The sequence below is a fragment of the Oreochromis aureus genome, linkage group 12 (genome assembly GCF_013358895.1).
Source record: "Oreochromis aureus strain Israel breed Guangdong linkage group 12, ZZ_aureus, whole genome shotgun sequence".
Lineage (NCBI taxonomy): Eukaryota > Metazoa > Chordata > Actinopteri > Cichliformes > Cichlidae > Oreochromis > Oreochromis aureus.
In genome coordinates, this window is record NC_052953.1 from 4162264 (window position 1) to 4180092 (window position 17829).

Consider the following 17829-nt stretch of genomic DNA (forward strand, 5'->3'; position numbering starts at 1 on the left):
TACACTAACACACTGCAGACCCTCTAAAAGATACCAGAGTAAAATCCAGCCTTGTGAAAGTGTCCACTTATATATCTCAAGAGAGAACAGCCTGTCCCCAAAGCCTCCACATGGCTGGTAAACTTAACACCCCAAAACCCAAGTTTTATGTGCGTATAGATGAACCCTGGTGGCAATTTCCCAGGAAGAGGATGTCTTTAACATCCTGTGATTGGTTTTAAAAGCATTGTGCTGAGTCTGTAAGTCTTCTAAAGTAGCAGGAAACAGCTGGATCAGTGGTGCAACGTGTAACAGTTTTTACTTCTCCTTTATTCACTGTCCCTCCAGTTAGACATGTTTATAGGTCCCAGCTATACTCATTACTTTTCTAGCTGTAATCTTAAGAAATGGGTGATGTGAAATGTGAAAATCCAGTGCAGTGATTTCTCAGTACTGGGATGCAATTCTCTGTGAGATTTCACTGGTGGCGTGTTCCTTAGCAACAAAATATGGGATGTTCTTAGTTTTTCTTAATGCATTTAGGTGAAAAGCTAAGAACATCCCATGACTCGGTGGCTTGTAGAAGCCTTTCCCCTTTACAGCATTGCTTCAGTTCATTTCACATGTGCAGACAAAGTTTTTGCACAGCTCTCTTAACATCCCACCAGTGTTTCAAAAAAAAGACTGCATTGACTCTTTTCTTTTTCAGCCATTCTGCTGCAGAGTTTGGGATCTGTCTTCTGTTGCATGGCCCAGTTTTAATGGAGCTTAAGCTGTCAGACAGCTGGTCTAATGTTTGACTGTAGGATACTTTGGTACTGGTGACTTCAAGGTGCCCAGGTCCTGTGGCTGCAAAGCAAACATAAGTCATCGCCCCTCCACCATCGTGCTGACGTACTGCACCGCAGTATGACGTGTTTGTGTTAATATGCTGTCAGACGTGGCGCTGTGCATTATGCCCAAACATCCACGTAGTTCCAGAAGTCTTGTGGTTGGTTCACAAACAAACCTAAGCTGTGCCGCTGTGTTTCCATGTTTGTTTTCGAGAGAAGAGGCTCCATCCAAGCAACCCTTCCAAACAAGCTGTACTTTTTCTAATTATGCTGTCATGATCTTGAACATTTAACATGGTAAATTAGCAGGTAAACTGTCAAACGGGAACCTTCCAAATCTTCTGCGTTTTACCCCTCAGCTGTAGAAGGCTAACTGGGTACTGTCATCACCTCGCTGGGCGGGTGGCGGCATGACACTCAAATTTGTGATCGTGATAACTCAAGACCGAGGTGATGTAAAAAAAAATCCAATTGATACCATGGGTGTATGTAATAAAAATCTCAGACAAATGTCGGTGACCTGGACCTCAAGGTCAGAGGTTAGGGGTCGATTTTTAGGAGCACCATTGGTATGAGTGTCAAAGTCCAAAGTGAATTCTCTCTTGAGCCTTTTACAGCTGAGGGGTACAAATTAGTTTAAATTGTATCTTTAGGCACTTTACTAGCAGTCTCTCACAAACACGCATGATTTGTTCCCATTTCTTTAGCTGAATCGATGCAAAATGCCAAAGATCAGAGTCTGAAAGGCATAAAATTGTATTTTTGCACCACCAAGGTGGTTTTTAAAGAGCTATTAAAGTATGCTTTTCCAATGCAAGGAAAGCATACCTGGACAGAAAAGTACACAATGGAACCGTGTCAGACCTCAATATTGTTGAAGTTGCCAGCATCCAAAAATGTTTTGGTGTTCTTAAACTAGCCTGGAGAATTATTCCTGAAGACGACTTAAAGAAATTTCAAGAAGGCTCGCCTAAGAGAATTCAGGCTGTATTGAAGAATTAAGGTGGTCATAATAAATATTGACACTCAAGCTTGTTAAAATCATACAAACTCTGTTTCTGGCTGTATATCAGTGTATGCTGGCACATGTTTCAGTAATTGACTGCACTATTTTTCACCTATTTCCTAACAGAATAGAGAGAAATGAGCGACTGCTTGAGACTTTTGCACAGTGCTGTGTATATATGCTACATATATATAACTTATACATGTGCTACAGTCATTATAGTATGATGCTCTGCTGCCTGATGAGTGAATGGTACAGAGGGTGGTGAGGGTGGTCCGTCATGGATAACCGTTTGTTCAGTGAACTCATTTTGACCACAGCTTCAAAAGTAAATACATATACACATACACATACTCTCACCAGCCACTTCAATAGTTACACTGCAAAAACAAAAAGTCAGTACTGCATTACTCATTACTCAAACTGCACTGTGGGTCACTGTAATGATTCTGAAGTGACAGAACAAGAAAGTGCATCTGTTTAATACAACCTCTCTGCACGACCTGATGATCCTGTCCTACTGGAAACAGAGGAACCTTTTCCACCAGCTGAACAGAGGCAAAGATCTTGGCCATGGGTGTCAAACTTAAATGAGCTGTCAGCTACTGCTGGCACTGTCATCTCATTGGAGGGCCACTTAGTGTTCAAGTAGTACAAAACAAACACGAAAACACCCACAAATATTTCTGAAAATGTAGCGTTTTGTTTTGGTTTTTTTAAACTTCAAATATTGTTTAACAAGACAAATCTGCAAATGTGAACGCAATTATTTTTCTCACTCTTAACTAACTGAAGCCGTTCATTGAACTACCAAATAAACAAACTGTTGCTCTCTTTCTGGCCAGAAACGTGGCAGCACTTCTGCTATATTTGTATTTAACAAAATAAAAATGCAGACTTAAGTGTACACATTAGTTTTTAACTCTCTCAGTGAGCTAACACAGCCAATCCCTCGACATGTTTATGCTCTCTGCTCATGTTGCCTTCATATTAAATTATTTGTTGCTTTTTAAATAACTTAATTGAACATTGCACTCAACAACAAACACTTTTTTTGTTAGGAAGGATGTAACTTCAAGGGCCAAATTGCATTATATTTCTTCACGTCAATATACGGCCGCAAGTAGGGGTGGCGTGGGCTGCAAGTGGCCACCGGGCCGCGAGTTTGAGACCCCTGTCCTAGGTGGTCCGAGACAACTCTTTGTGCCTTCCACAGGGCACAATCTCCAGAAGACAAGACCGAGGAGTTGATCTATCCCTTTGAGTTTTAGGGTTTGTTTCAGCGTTTGGTCAGCATTTCCTGATCCCCCTGTGCTCATGGTGCCAAATAAACCTGTCGTACCAACTGGACAGAAGCAAAGCATCCTGTACAACTAGAGAATATTCACAACTAAATCAAACCCTGAAACTGAAGGACTCGACCCTCCTCCTGTTTTTCCCCCATTTCTTTCTTTTTTGTCCTCTGTTCACTTCTCCCTCTCTACCACCATCCCCCATTCCACTCGATGTCCTTCCCTCGCTTCCTGCTGATTTGACTTCCCATCATGTTCCCTTCCTGACTATTTTCCTCCCTCCTTGCCTCCTCTCTTTCCCTTCCTTTCTTCATTCCTATCGCCCTCCTTAGTATCTCACTCCCTTATTCCCTGCTTTGCTCCCTCCCTCCTCCTTCCTCAGTCCTCCCAATCACTCCCTCCCTATCTTCTTCCCTCCATCCCTTTCATCATCTGTCTGAATCTTCTCTCCTATCTTCCTCCCTTTACTTCTCTCTCCCCACCACCTATTCCTCCCAGCTTCCTCCCTGTCTTTCTCTTTCTGCCTTCCTATCTTCCTCCCTCCCTCATCTTCTTTACTCCCCCCCCAGTCTTCCTTCACTCCCTTTTATCTTTCCTCATCCCTGCATTCCACTCTCTGTCTTCTCCTATATTTTCCTCCCTTTTCTCTACCTTCATGCTCTTCTCCCCCACTTAATATCCCCCTCTGAGACGATGGTCTGAGACGGTCTGTGATTATTATTGGGATTGATTATATAATCAATCCTAGGTGTTATGGGAATACCATAACATTAAAACATTAAATTTTAAAATAAATAAATATAAAAAAGTTTATTTAATAAATGAGTTCAGGGTACTGAGAGTGTCAGAGAATGAGAGTTATTTGTGCAACTCAGGAATAAATTGATGATTCCAGTACAGCAAAATCAGGAAAAAAAATTTTTTTCATAAATAAATCATTTTCATCAACAATGGAATAGTTTTAATATTGAATTTGGTTAATGCAGTCCGTCTTCTGCGCTCCACACTGACCTTTGGGGTTAATATTCTGGTGTTTAAAGAGTTATTTTTATAAATTTCTAAGGGTACTGATTGTTTTCAGATATCCACGACTGTCAAGTTAGCCTGAGTAACTGTAGTACTGGTACTTCTTTAGTTTGTTATACTCTTGACTGAAATACTGCACATGTACTTATTGCAGTATGCAGAGAAGCATGCATCATTTAGTTGAACATCCCATGCCTCCATCATTTTTACTTCAGAGGTGATGATATTAAAAAGCCCCCGGTGGTGCTGTTTACTTTTTATTGACACCGCACTTCACCGGTGTCATTCAGAAGCTTCACCTGCTGTCGGTCACAGACATTTTTCTCCCCGTTTGCCAATTAAAAACTTTGCCTGTCATAGTCGCTCTGTGTTCTCAGGCAGTTTTTTTTTCACCTCCCCAGACGCATATCTAGGTTACAGTTTGATGTTTCAGTTTAGGTTGCTTGCAAATGCAAACCATAAAAACCGAGTCAGTGCAGCGGGGCGAAGGAACCCAGAGGGGCTCATAAATATGTCCCTGAAAAAGAACAATGAGAGGAAAAATGAGTTGATGAATAGAGATGTGATTGAATGGGCTGACAAAAAAGAAATGATATGAAAAATCAAGACAGGAGAAAATAACTGAGTTATAAAGTAAATAAGTGGTAGTTCAGATCTGTCAGAAAAGGAGAAACATGACGTGTGTGACATCGTCAGAAGACATTATGCATCAGGCAACGTTAGCTAAAGCAAAAACAGTAGCGTTTGTAGACGTGTCAGCCTGAAATAACTCCAATGAAATAATCTTTCTTCTCTTCAGGCTTTGTTATCTGTGCTGCGAGAGAGTCACCGCACTCGGACGGTGTTCCGCAAGGTGGGCGGCTTCGTCTACGTCACCTCGCTTCTGGTGGCCATGGAGCGCTCGCTGTGTCAGCCGCTGCGACACGGCTGGGAGCGCGTGAACCAGAACCAGGTTTTCGAGCTCCTGCACACAGTCTTCTGCACGCTCACCGCCGCCATGCGCTACGAGCCGGCCAACTCCCACTTCTTCCGTACGGAGATCCAGTATGAGAAGCTGGCCGACGCGGTCAGGTAAGGTCCACCTGTTATCTGTGTGGACTTGTTACAGGAAAGAAGACATTTTGTTTTGTGCACACAACACACCAAGCAGTCTAGTAGACCACAGTTTGTCAGAAAAACATCCAGATAGTTGAAGTTGAATGAAATTAAGACTTTTGGAAGTGTTCTGATTGTTTGTATGAGTATGGTTGTCCTCTTCAAGACCCAGTTCTGCCTTCTGCTAACGACTGCTTGCCGTCCTCCAGGCTGCTGGGCTGTTTCTCAGACACTAAGAAGCTGGGGCCCACAAGTGTGTTCCCCTCCAACGCTCAGCCTTTCCAGAGGCTCCTGGAGGACGAGGCCGTCCCTGGAGGCTGTGCAGGAGACAGCGTCTGCCCTACGCTCAAGCACTGCAGCAAGCTCTTCATCTATCTGTACAAGATGGCCACAGATTCTTTTGACAGGTCAGCAAAGCAAAGACCCGAACAGTACAGCTTTGCTAGGAACATTTATTCAAGATTAATATTAAATATAGCTCTAAATGCAAAATCTATATGCTATAATTTGACCATCCTCAGTTCACACAGTAACCAGCAGATATAATATCCAGGGGGTTTGTGTGAGCCTGTCAGCAGTGTGCATATAGCACCATTGTGAAACACCTATGGCTGAAAGTGTGGCTGCTCACTCAGACACGTGCAGGATAGCATAGAAGCTGCACAGCCTGGTAGTGCTGTCAAATTTCAGCTGTCAAATATTCCAAACTTCAGTGCGCCCACGATTCCTCTGCAAACAAGAGAAAAACTCTCAAGACAATCACTTCGTTGTTTGCTCTTTGTGACAGATTGTAATTGCTTAATTTGAGCTCAAATTGAGTTGAAGATATGTTAATTTTCTTTACCAGCACATTTATTATGTTTTTGGTTAATTTCAGTCCATCTGCCTTCTGCATGTGTGCACCACGAAGGTCTAAAACAAACTTTAAACTTTGTGATTTTTTATATCCATATTTAATAATGCGATTATTAAAGTAATCTCCTCACGCTACATGCCAAGATCGTGTGTAGGTGGCGTTGTGCATGTGCCCCAGCCGGAGCTCTGATCCTGTTTTCTGTCACTTTTCCACTAACAACCTCTTCCCCTTCTTTTCTCTCTTTCTGTTTCTCTTCCTTTAACCTCTGGCGCTGTCTGGCTGTTCATCCTCGGTCTGGCCCATCTGCACGGCCGTGTGTGTGTGCATGCCTGTGTCTGAATGTGTGTGCGCGTGGCGCGATGCAGTCGTGCGGAGCAGGTGCCTCCCTGCCTGACTCATGAGACCTCACTGCCCTCCCCGTGGGGCACGCCAGCACTCGCCAGGAAGAGGTAGCTACAGCGCTCTGTCACTTTCCTCACCCTCATCCCTCCTTCTCTGTCATGCTTACCTTCAGTAGATACTAAAAGAGACCTGCTGTGTGCCAAAATAACCACTGATCCTTTAACTGTCACATAGAGCTACTTTTAGCTGTTTTACAGGAATTAAACTTGTTTCCTCATTTTTAAAACAGACACATATGAACATTAAAGAGGACCTAATGCTTTTTCTGCTCATAGTAATCGTGGCCAAAGTGCTGGTAATCCATGTGAGACAAACACTCAGGCTTCAGGGTGCTCTGAACACACAGTGTCAGACAGTTTTTTTTACTCTTTGATCTTTATGATGCCGTAGAGAGCAGATGTACTCACTCACCTACTGTTCCCCTTTGTGAGGGGCAGCCAATTAGAAGAGGGGCGAGAGCAAGGAGCTAAAGTGCATAGACCAACGGCCAGTATACGATTTATTAAACCACCACAAAGTGTGCGGTTTATGCCACAGATGCACTAAACACTACTGTAATTACCAGGATGACTCCCTATAATTCTGTAATAGTCTATCTATCATTATGTGGAACCTCTTTAATTTATGCTAAAATCATTATTGTTGTTGTTCATTAATTTTTATATTTTTTACAAAAAAAAATCACAAGAAAAGCGAAATTAGTTTTTTGTTATTAAGATACCAAATTATAGTTATTTACACATAATTTCTCTTTCAAGTTTTTGACAGATTCCTAAAATACTTGTTTTCTGCTGTTTATGACAGCTGGTCTAATAAATTTGTTGAGCTCAGTAAATAAGGATAATTTTAACCGTGACTCATTAGAGGCTACTCTGGTAGACGAGAAGAAAAACAGCATATTATATTGCCTTTAAAATGAAGCACTAGTCATGAGCAGTTTTAAAACTGCGGTAAAGACACAACTATAATACCTGTGGTGTCCAGAGGCTTAGAGATAATCCACAACATCATACTCAAGCTGTTATATCAGATTCAAACTTTACGATTTTCGCTGCCAAAAGAATGTAGCAGATATTTCAGTATCTACAGAAAATGACAAGTCAGTGAGTCACAGTCATCTGTTTAGCAGTAAGTGATGTCGTCCAAGAAAAATGTATTCTTTGGTAAATGCAGTTTTCTCTGTGTGTTTTGACTCTTCGTTCACATGTAAATGCTGATTCGAATGCCTGAAAATGGAGCACGGACAAAAGAAGATCCTGATTAAATGTTACTGGCTACATTTCTTTGAAACAGGGCGTTGGCCTTGACCTTTTTTAAAAAAAATTAATACTGGATGTAATTTAAAGTAGTAGAATGACTAAAACAGTAGTTCAAGCTCTCAGCTGCATACACAAACTGCTTTAAATGAATTCATATTTTGTTGCGGCCCCCGCTGAGACGTTTCTCCACACTGTCAGACAGATTCAGTCTAAATTACTGTGCGTTTTTCTTCTCATCACATTCCTCCTTGCTCCCGTGCTCTTCTGTCTCCTTTTCTATCTGCTGAAATTGCCCCCCTCTCTCTAAAAACCCAATCTCTGCTCCTATTTGAATTTCATTTACAAAGGGAAAACTGGTCGGGACATTTTAAATGTGCTCTGCTGTCGCGAAACGTAATGGCTGTCAAGGTGAGGCCGAGGGTCTCTTCCCTGCAGACTTCTCCCCCTCCGCCTGTCTGGATCGGCTCCAACACTGCATATTCATGAGGAGGACTAATTTGACAATTAGAGATGATAGGGCACTCGTCCTTGCTTATGCACTTCATTATAAGATCTTCTTTGTGGATTTAATAGCGTCGCAGTTGCTTCCTGTGTTTTTACTTCAGTTTCAACAAGTGTGTTTATGATTGTAAGCCTGAGTCTACTCAGGTTTATTTGGCAGCCTGAATAATATGAAGAAAGTTGCTCAATACTTAATTTTTTTCATTGTTCCATAAAAATAAAAGCTTGTCTGGTGTAATTTTGCTGCTCAGCTTAAACAACGAGCTTTGCCTTGAAGAACATGACGGTGATCGTGATGTGCAAATTGCAACAATCAGCGCTGTGATCATCATGTTTATGACAGTGACATGAAAAAGCTGTTCTTTTTTTTTTATGTTCTTTAGTCTGAAAAAGGAACTTTTTCAGTTGCACGCTAGAATATTTCATGTTTTTAGACTGTGTGCACGCTGAGCCAGCTAAATCTGAAACAGCAGTGTGAAAATAAAGCAAGATTTTACACAAGTCTCCATTTACACAAAACACCTGACAGGAAACACAGGGGGTGCCTGGGCCACAGGAATCAGGCATTGTGAGAATAAATCAGATTCATAATGGTTACACCGATTCAGTTTTTCTGTTCATTTGTTTAAATATAGCACCAATTCAGCTCAACGGTAACATCGAGGTGCTTTATTCTCCAAGTTTAAGACCTTACCTTATTAGTTAAAAGCTCCAATAATCCCTTATACCATCCGCTGAAGGGAAAGAGAAGAGAGAAAGGAAAGAATAGTGAGAAAAGGACGAGGAGTACTGTGCTACATAAAGGCCTAGTCTCCAGCCGGTGGATGGCCGCCCCTCCCTGAGCCTGCTTGTGCTGTAGGTTTCTTCCTGTAAAACAAGAGTTTTTCCTTCCCACTGTCGCCAAGTGCCGCTCACAGGGGGTCGTTTCTGTATTACTCTACGGTCTTTAACTTACATTATCAGGTGTCTTAAGCGAACTGTTGTTGCGATCATATAAATTAAATGGAATAAAATTAAAATTGATTTAAAATGAAAAGTGGGTGATTCCTAAGCCTAATCTTAAAGTAGAGAGGGTGCCTGTCTGGGTGGCTGGTTACGGAGGACGGGGTGATAACTGAAAGCTCTGCCTCACGTTCCACTTTTAGGAACCACAAATAATTGTGCAGAGGGAGAATGAAGTGCTCTGTTGGGATAATATTATATTAAGAGGTCTTTAAGGCATGACCTGCACTCATAAAGGTTTGTAATCCCTGAAAACCTGACCGGCTTAGTCTTGGTTTCCTCCTCTGTAGCTTGTGTGAGCTCTAACCACCACAAACACAGCTGGTGTTTACTAAAGCATGTTGCTTCCATTACACTGCATTTATCACTGAATCAGGCAAACTCTGTTTTTAATGATTTTCTAATGTATAGTTGAGAGCTTCACAGATTAAACAAAAAGAAATCAGAACAAATAATGAAATAAATGATCAGCAACTCAAAGCCGAGGTAGAAACTACTAAGAGGCAAACATAAGGAGATTTCATGTTTTATCTGGCAGCAGATAATCAATTAAACGAGTGATTTGATTCTGAAGAATCCAAAAACAGTTTAAAGCATCCACCAGCTGCTGTGAACATCAACAATCTGGTTCATTTTCTTGCCCCGCAGCCAAGCCTCCCAGCGTTTTATGCTGACTCCAACCTTTCCAGCTCTGCATTTCTCCTGAGGAGGGATTTGCCGCTCTGTAATTTGCATCGCAGTAACACGCCTATTTTGCCTAATTGCCCGAGTGCAGGCCCCTGCAGATCTCCTACTCTCTGCTGCTTGCACAGCGGGGGGTGGAGGGTAGGGGGCTTGTTGCTTTGGATGAAACTGTAGCCATCTGACACCTTGATCTCTGAAGTGTGCAAACAACTTGACTCGCGTTAACTAAAGTTACAGTCGGTGTTAAATACAATGCTTACATTGATTCAGTGATGGGAGGAGAGCAGTGTTTCCCCCTGAGCTCTGGAAGATCCTGCGACTTTGATTATGAATACGTTTTGTGTTTTTGTGAGCTACTTACATATTTTACAGTAGAGCAGGAGTTGTAAACAGTTGCGACTCGAGTGGTTTAGAGAGTAAATAAACTTCCATTAACGGGGACAATCAGGCTTCTCCGTGGCCAAAAACGCCAACATTCTGATCCTTTATGAAAAGAAACGTTTAGATTTACAGATGAAAGGAGCAAAGTATTCACAGTATTTTTACCTTTTACCCATTTTTGTCTGAAATGTTATGTGAAAATTTTCATACAGCTTGCTTTGAAAAAGCCAATTTTGACTTCCCTCTCTCTTCCTTTGTGCTCCCAGACACGGTTACTACGGTACGTCGGGCCCCCCTGCACCAGTGAAAGCACTGACTGACCTGAAGCTCCACTTAACGAACTCCTCCCACCCCATTTCCTCATCGTCCTCAACAGACATGGTGGTCATTCACCCAGGGGCCGTGCTGGCCATGGTGGACCTGCTGCCCTCCGTCTCCTCTGACAGCCAGCCAGAGGTGAGGAAATGCAAGGCAATGTGCTTCCTGTCAAAGTGGGTGAAGGGATTCGATGGCAGGCAGGAAGTGCCTTTTTCAGTTGGGTTTTTCATGTCAGAAGGCAGCCAAACCGTGTGAGTCAGCTACATATGTGTGTTTTAGGGAAAAGTCAGTCGTATTGAACGATTACATGCAGGTAATAAACTTTCCAATCAGTGTATTGCCCAAAGCACCCTTTCACATTTACCCGATTTTGCTTATTTTTACCTCTTTACAGGAGGATTTAAACTAAGCTTAAGTCTTAGTCTTGGTTTTAACGTCTAGCTCTCCAACTTTCTGCTCCTCCCAGCATGCCCTCGACCTGCAGCTGGCAGTCGCCAACATCCTGCAGCTCCTGGTGAACAGCGAGAGGAACCAGCAGGTGTTGTGTGAAGCCTGCCTCCATCAGCGACTGTTGCAGCGCTGCAGCCAGGCCCTCAGCGATGAAGACCACCCTCTGCACCCGCCGCTGCAGAGGATGTTCGAGAGGCTGGCCTCGCAGGCCCTGCAGCCGATAGCACTCAGGTACTGAAGCTGGCCATTTTGATAACATGATGTAGGCACCAACAAACCTAAACTGAGAAGCTTCAACACTGAAATGCTGCCCCAACAGTGACTGTTAAAATAAGAAGAGCATAAAAGCAAGACAACTCAAAAAATATTTTAACTATTATTCATTTTTTTGAAAATCTAAATTAAATTTCAGATGAAATCCTTGACTAACATCACAGAAACACACAAGGTCAGATTAGTTGATTGAGTCTGGCTAACATTAGCAGTGCTATCACCAGCTGACACCTGCACAGTCCGTTTACTCTGACGCAGCCTTCCTTTTTCCAGATCAAAATAATGCAGTCCCAGCTGGAGCCAATCAACATCTTCTATATTAATGAAATATGAATTATTTAACTAATTACTGTTTATAGTACAACCTTAAACCCAACCCCAGACTCCCTTAACCAACATTACATCAAACCTTCAGTCAGTGCAGGTTGTCCCTTTGCCTAAAATACCCCCAAATCTTTATGAGGCTTTCTCTCAGACTCTTAATTATAAGCACAATAAACCTCTGATGCACACCGTTTTATGAGGTACTTTACTGCTGATCGAACAGAATCGGCAATCAGGCTTAAATAGTGAACAAATGCATCACATGAAAACAGATTTATCTGTGGTGAAGTAAAATATATAAAGTATTAGAGACAAAAAAGTAAAGGCAGTGCATTACTTTGTTTTATGAAGGTCCATCACTGTCCATAACTGTTAGATGGAGGAGGGATCTAAATCTCATTCATAACCAAATATTGGCCCAGTTTATTATTTCCACATGAAAAAATAGAAAGTTTAAATGTCATATTGATATAAAATGAAACTGTGCCACTTCATATTTTCAGTATTAACATCCCAAATTGTGTAGTTTAAAGTCTCAGAGAGAAGGTCGTCTGTTCAGGGAAAGTTGACCTTCAGCCGTTTCTTGGTTGTAGCGGGTTTTTTTTTTTTTTTTACTTGGTTTTAGTCGTGTTTGTGACACGTGTCTAACATTATTTTTAAGTTCAATTTTTAACTCCATTTAACCAGTAAATAAGAAACCAAAGGACAGACCCACAAAAACCTGAGACCAATGAAGAGATGTAATACCTCACTTTCAGGTTTTTTTAAACATTAAAGTGTTTTTCTAGACTTTGCTGCACAAACCTGAGCTTGAAGCAAATAATATTTTATGAACAAAATAATTTTGTTCTTGGAAAGCAGTTTTTTTTTTTTTATCATGCTAATGTGCATTTGCATTGTCGGGTTTCACTGAATGGAGGAGAATTTTATATGCAGGCACAACAGAGTGATTCTCATTTCCCGCTTGACTTGTTAAGTGAGATGGGAGATTGGGGTTGAGGGACAAGACTGAAAGTTATTTGACATGCACATGGTTGGTTGTTTTCATATGTTAATGCAGCCTGCCTGGCTCACATTCTCTCCCTCCTGCCGTAATTATGCTGGGGGTAAACGTATCGCTGTCTGTCAGTCTGTTCCCCCCCCCCCAGGCTTACCCTTCATATTTCCTCTCCTCTTATTTTTTTCTTCTTCTTCTTCCCATTTTTATTTTGTTTCTGCTCTGTCAACATCAGCCAGCAGCAAAGCTCCAGAGTCTTTCTGCCTCCTCGGTGCCGCTCTGATATCGTCTGCTTCCAGCCGCTGGTGTCGCACATTCAGCGCTCTGACAGCAGACACAAACCATCACAGCCACACTTTGCATTCATGTCACTTACATGCTAGTCAACCATGTCACTGACTTTGAAACAGACTGAAAATGCTGTTAACCTCAGCTTTTTGAGGAGTGGAAGTAACTGCTGACTTAACAAACTGCATCCAATTAGGATGTGCTTCGCTGCTTAATGAGAACATATAGGACATAGTATGACAGGGGGACCCTGTGGGAGTGCAACAACTAAACCCAGCAGTTGTTTTTAATTGGTTATTTAACAGTGTCAGAGCCACGCACTGAAAAGCAGGAGTGGGCCTAAAAGAGTACAATAGGCCTCGAGGCTCATGCTTTACACGAGCACGGCAGAGGTACTATATTTAAGAGATTTCTGCATTCTTAGTGGGAAAAGTTTGGACACAAGTTTGTACTTTTCATTTCTGGGAAGGTTTCACTTATGGCTGAGGACCATCTATGTACATATTAGGGAGCTTATCTGCAAAATGTGCATTTGGGTATAGAAGTAATCATTTTTGAAAAACACCTCCCTGTTGATGCTGAGCCAAATGTATGCGCACTTCCTCTTTCCACATGTTGTTAATAGGATGATTGAAGTATAAAGTCAAGCTTTAGTTTAGTTCCTGGCCTAAACAAAAGCTCTTCTTTTAAAGCCACTGAAAGGACTTTTTGATTTTCAGTAACAGGAAAAAAACAAACTGAGGTTATTTTTTAGCTAAAACAGGAGCGCTACTTTAAATACAGTTAATTAACCTGAAATAAAGGAAACTCAACAGTGATACTGGCCTAATAGTTTTTTCTTTGTTGATGTATATTTTTCAAAGTCTTTCTTTATTCCTGACTTCCTGCTTATCTTCCCCTTCAGGGAGTTCTTACGGCTTGGAAACCCGCTGAACTGTGGCGCCTGGGACAAGAAGCTGTTGAAGAATTACCGAGTCCACAAACCGAGCTCTCTCAGCTACGACGCCGAGATGAGAAGTAAGATTGTAACATTTGATCATCGTAGTCACTGTTCCACAGATCTCAGGTGAAATATTCCTGCAAGTGTTTTTAGTCGGAGATTTAAATAAAACATAAGTTGGGTTTTGGTGTTCTTATCAGCTGTCAGTCAGTTATACTTAAGAATTCCATAGACTGGATCATACCAACTACACACACTGCATTCACACAGACAGAATCTATCCCAGGATACATGTATTAAACTGCCTGTATTAGTATTTGTTGTAGTTGGGTTACAGGCCTCAAATGTATTATTAAAGTGCTGACTAAAAGGTGAACACCTTTGAAACCTCTGTATTTCTATTTTATCACCTATCACAGAACGCTGTTTGGTATTAGTCGAACAAATATAGTCTGTTTTACCTACAAAGGTAAAATTCTCACTTTGTAATAGCTGAGAATTGAAGAGCTCTTTTTCACAGCAGCCTTCCAAGTGCAGCTATGAAGGATAGTGCCACCTGGGAGTGATTCCCATCTGCCATAGTGATGCGGGCTTCTCCTGGGAGAAAGTGTCATTTTTATTTATTTATTTTTTAACAAAAGCTTGAAAAAAAAAAAAAGGAGAATCATCTTTTCTTTGCTCTTGGATGAATTCTCCAAAGAATAACATGTGATTTTAGAGTATGAGCTTTACTTAGTTTCTTAACGCCAGATTAAATGTTCAGATGGTCCGTGTGCTTTCAGAGTGGTCAGAGGAACAATCTGAATTAATTATGTATGAACTTTACAATTTATCCAGAGCTCCTCATTTCCGTGCCAGATCAAAGATAGAAGGCAAACCTAATCAGGTGTCCTTCCATGCATCCGTGTTGTTAACCGCTTATCCAGTTTGGGATCTTGTGAGCGCTGGAGTTTATCCCAGCTGTCACAGGCTGAGAAGCGGCATGAACCCTGAGTAAGTCATCATGCTATCAAATGGCTAACAGGGCGACACAGACGAGCACACTCATATCCAACCCTCCTACCAATTAAATCTTCCTGTAATGGTTATTTATATGTTATATATATATTCAGTGTGTTTGCAGTACAGAGCCGACAGCAGCTGACGGTAGACAGAATGCAAATATGACTCGAGGACTTATAGATACACTAATTAGCGCGTGGCGTCATTTCAACATGCTTTGGCTGCTTTTCATTTCGTTGCTTTTTGGAAGCAGGAAGTTGTAAGAGCGGTCTTCTTGTCCACTGATTAAAGCAATGTGTAAACTCCATGTTTAAACAAAGATCGGCTCGCCTCTGTGAATGTAATGCAAATGGCTTGTTTTCCATCAACAGCTGCTAATGTTTGTAATTTTCTGGGCTTCTCAGCATGTCTTAATTGCTTATTATGTCTCCTCCCAGCTGAGAATGGATATCAAGGCCCCAGTAATTACTGCTCTTTACAGACAGCCACTGGGAGAGCACATACTGCCATCTTTCTCTGTCTGTGAAGAGTCTGGTTTATTAGCTGCCATTGATGGCTGTTGTAATTCTTGCTTTCATCCAATTCGTCTTTGTCACATCTGCTGACTCTTTAGAAACGAGACGACCCATGTTCTCAATAGAAGGTGAAATATGTTACCTTAGCGCGGGACGTTATTATCGCCCTCCTGGGGCGATGAAAATCCAGGTTTGATTTAATGTGGCCTACTCGCAGTTGGTGTTTTCAGTGCTGTGGGAGATTTCTTGGGCGGACCAAGCTGTAAGGGGTTTTTACCACTCTCTCTGAATCTAAATCTAAATGGAAGATAAATGTTATTTTGAATAAACAAATGCAAAATTTGAAGTGCTGAAATGCTGTCCAGACATTTTGAGGACTTGTAAAAACAGCAGAGACACCACTGTTAGATGGGGAGATGAAACAAGCTGCATTAAACTATGAGTGAAAAGTTCATTTGTATTTCTTTTGGGTTTCTGACTATACATTTGCATGAAAAAAGCCTCTACAGTGAGAAAAAAACGTTTATTTTTCTGCTCCGGGGTTTTAAAATCAGGCTATTTTTAAGGTTTAAGGTTTTTTTTAAAGTTTGATTTTGATACTTTTTAAAAATGTAATAGCCAAATTTAAACTTGACTATCTTGTATTATCTTTCCATTAAGACCTTCTGATATGTAGGGAAGGCCATGTTAATTCTTGGCCTCATTCTTTACAGTTTAACTAGTCAATAAGATTTCTGACTTTAGAACAAAACATTATGACTGTAACTCTGGTTCCCTGAAGAAGAGGAACGACGTGCAGCACGTACAGTGTGACGCCCCCGCCTGTGCCAGCTGAAGACACCTTTGAACCACAGCTTTAAGGCAGATGACCTGTAATGACATATTTGAGGCCCCGCCTGCACATATACGTCCCTCAGTTCGATAAACGCTCCTGGCTGAGCCCAGCTTCTCAGTGGGGAGACTTTGTCTTGTACCTCGTTCCTCTGCTTCAGGGAACAGGAGTTGTTTGCTTTCAGTTGATTCACTTGGTAGCACACATACAGTATGGGAAGGATGTATAAATGCCCCCAGGGTTGTCACTGAACCAGAACAAAAGTGTGTGGTGATGACCAACTAGCTGCAGCACAGATCACTCACAGGGACCCCTTTAAATGGGGCATGTGAAGTTTCCAATCCCCTGATGCTCTCACACCCTGAGGCAAAGAGAGACCTTTGGTTCTGTGAGACGCAACGAAGATAGCCTCCATAATCCAGTTGGAGAGCCTCTGCTTAGGCAGTTTTAATCTCTGGCTGGATTATTACAGCAGACAAACAGCTTGGTCACATAAACACACATTCTGAGTGCGGTCAATGTAGATTCACAGCACACACAGATGAAGGTTCCTCTCTTCCTCAGATGGAAAAGGATGAGGGCAAAAACTGAGAAGCTGAAAACTGTGTGCCAGAAGCATTCAGGGACGAAGCATGAAGGTCACCCTCTCTTTACTGAAGGCTGCAAAGAGGGAGTTCGAAACAACCCAGTGTCATGTAAAAGAAACTTCATAGCTATAGAGTCAAAAAATGGACTCCAAGACGATGTGAACCTGGCGTCCAGCTCCAGACAGGGTCCATAGGTGGGCACAGTGATGTGGTAGTGGTTTGCTCCGTGAAGCCATTAGCTTGGAGACAAAATCTGAGAACATGGGCCGGCGGATTTTGATTGTTGTGACGCTGAGCTTATGAAAATTCCCACGAGCTGTGACGGTTTCCGAGCTGGCAGAGGGGAGCGCTGCTCACCTGCAACCTTTTTGCTGCTTGGTGGAAGAGGGAAAAGGGAGACGTGGTCTTGGCCAGCCTGCACAGCAGCAGCGGTGACAGGCTGGCTCACACGCTCATCTACCAACTATCCATGAATGTCCAGTCCAGCATGTCGTCGTCGTCCTGGTGAGCATGCAGCTCAGGCTGCAAGTTGGCTCGTGCCTCACATGGTTATGGTTCACGCTTGGCTTAACCCATCACCATACTCCATGTGTTTACTCAGCTGTTTGCTGGGTCATTGACTGAATACTTCTTGCCTTTGGACTCGGATGAATCTGGGTCCTTAGACTCTGAGGGGAAAGAGAAATGCCATGCAACAGCAGTCTTTCACAGCTCTACCTACAAAACTTGAGGGGCTTTGGGTTAAGTCAACCCTCTCATACTGTGGACAGTCTCCAGGTAGACGGGGCATTCCTCATGCTGGTCTCTGTCATGCACAGAGAAACTTCACCCTTGAGGACAGGCTTGCTTCGGTTTGCGACTCATACCAAAATGACAGGGGTGTCTATTCGCAGGCAGGGTCCACATATGTCATCACAGGTCATCTGCTTTAAATAGAGGTGTCTTCAGCGAGACAAACAGCTGTTGTGTTGTACAAAGTGAAGGAAC

At 42.2% G+C, this 17829-nt stretch overlaps 1 protein-coding gene across 3 annotated transcripts in view; it reads left to right on the forward strand.

Moving 5' to 3' along the window:
* The window catches only part of wdfy3 (WD repeat and FYVE domain containing 3), a 111640-nt gene that overhangs the window by 40647 nt on the left and 53164 nt on the right, over positions 1-17829 (forward strand). For all 3 annotated transcript variants that reach the window (XM_039620530.1, XM_039620532.1, XM_039620531.1), the window contains exons 12-16: positions 4936-5207; positions 5441-5638; positions 10583-10772; positions 11101-11315; positions 13871-13983. In XM_039620530.1, coding sequence (XP_039476464.1) covers positions 4936-5207; positions 5441-5638; positions 10583-10772; positions 11101-11315; positions 13871-13983 — 988 coding nt within the window. The remainder of the gene's footprint in view (positions 1-4935; positions 5208-5440; positions 5639-10582; positions 10773-11100; positions 11316-13870; positions 13984-17829) is intronic.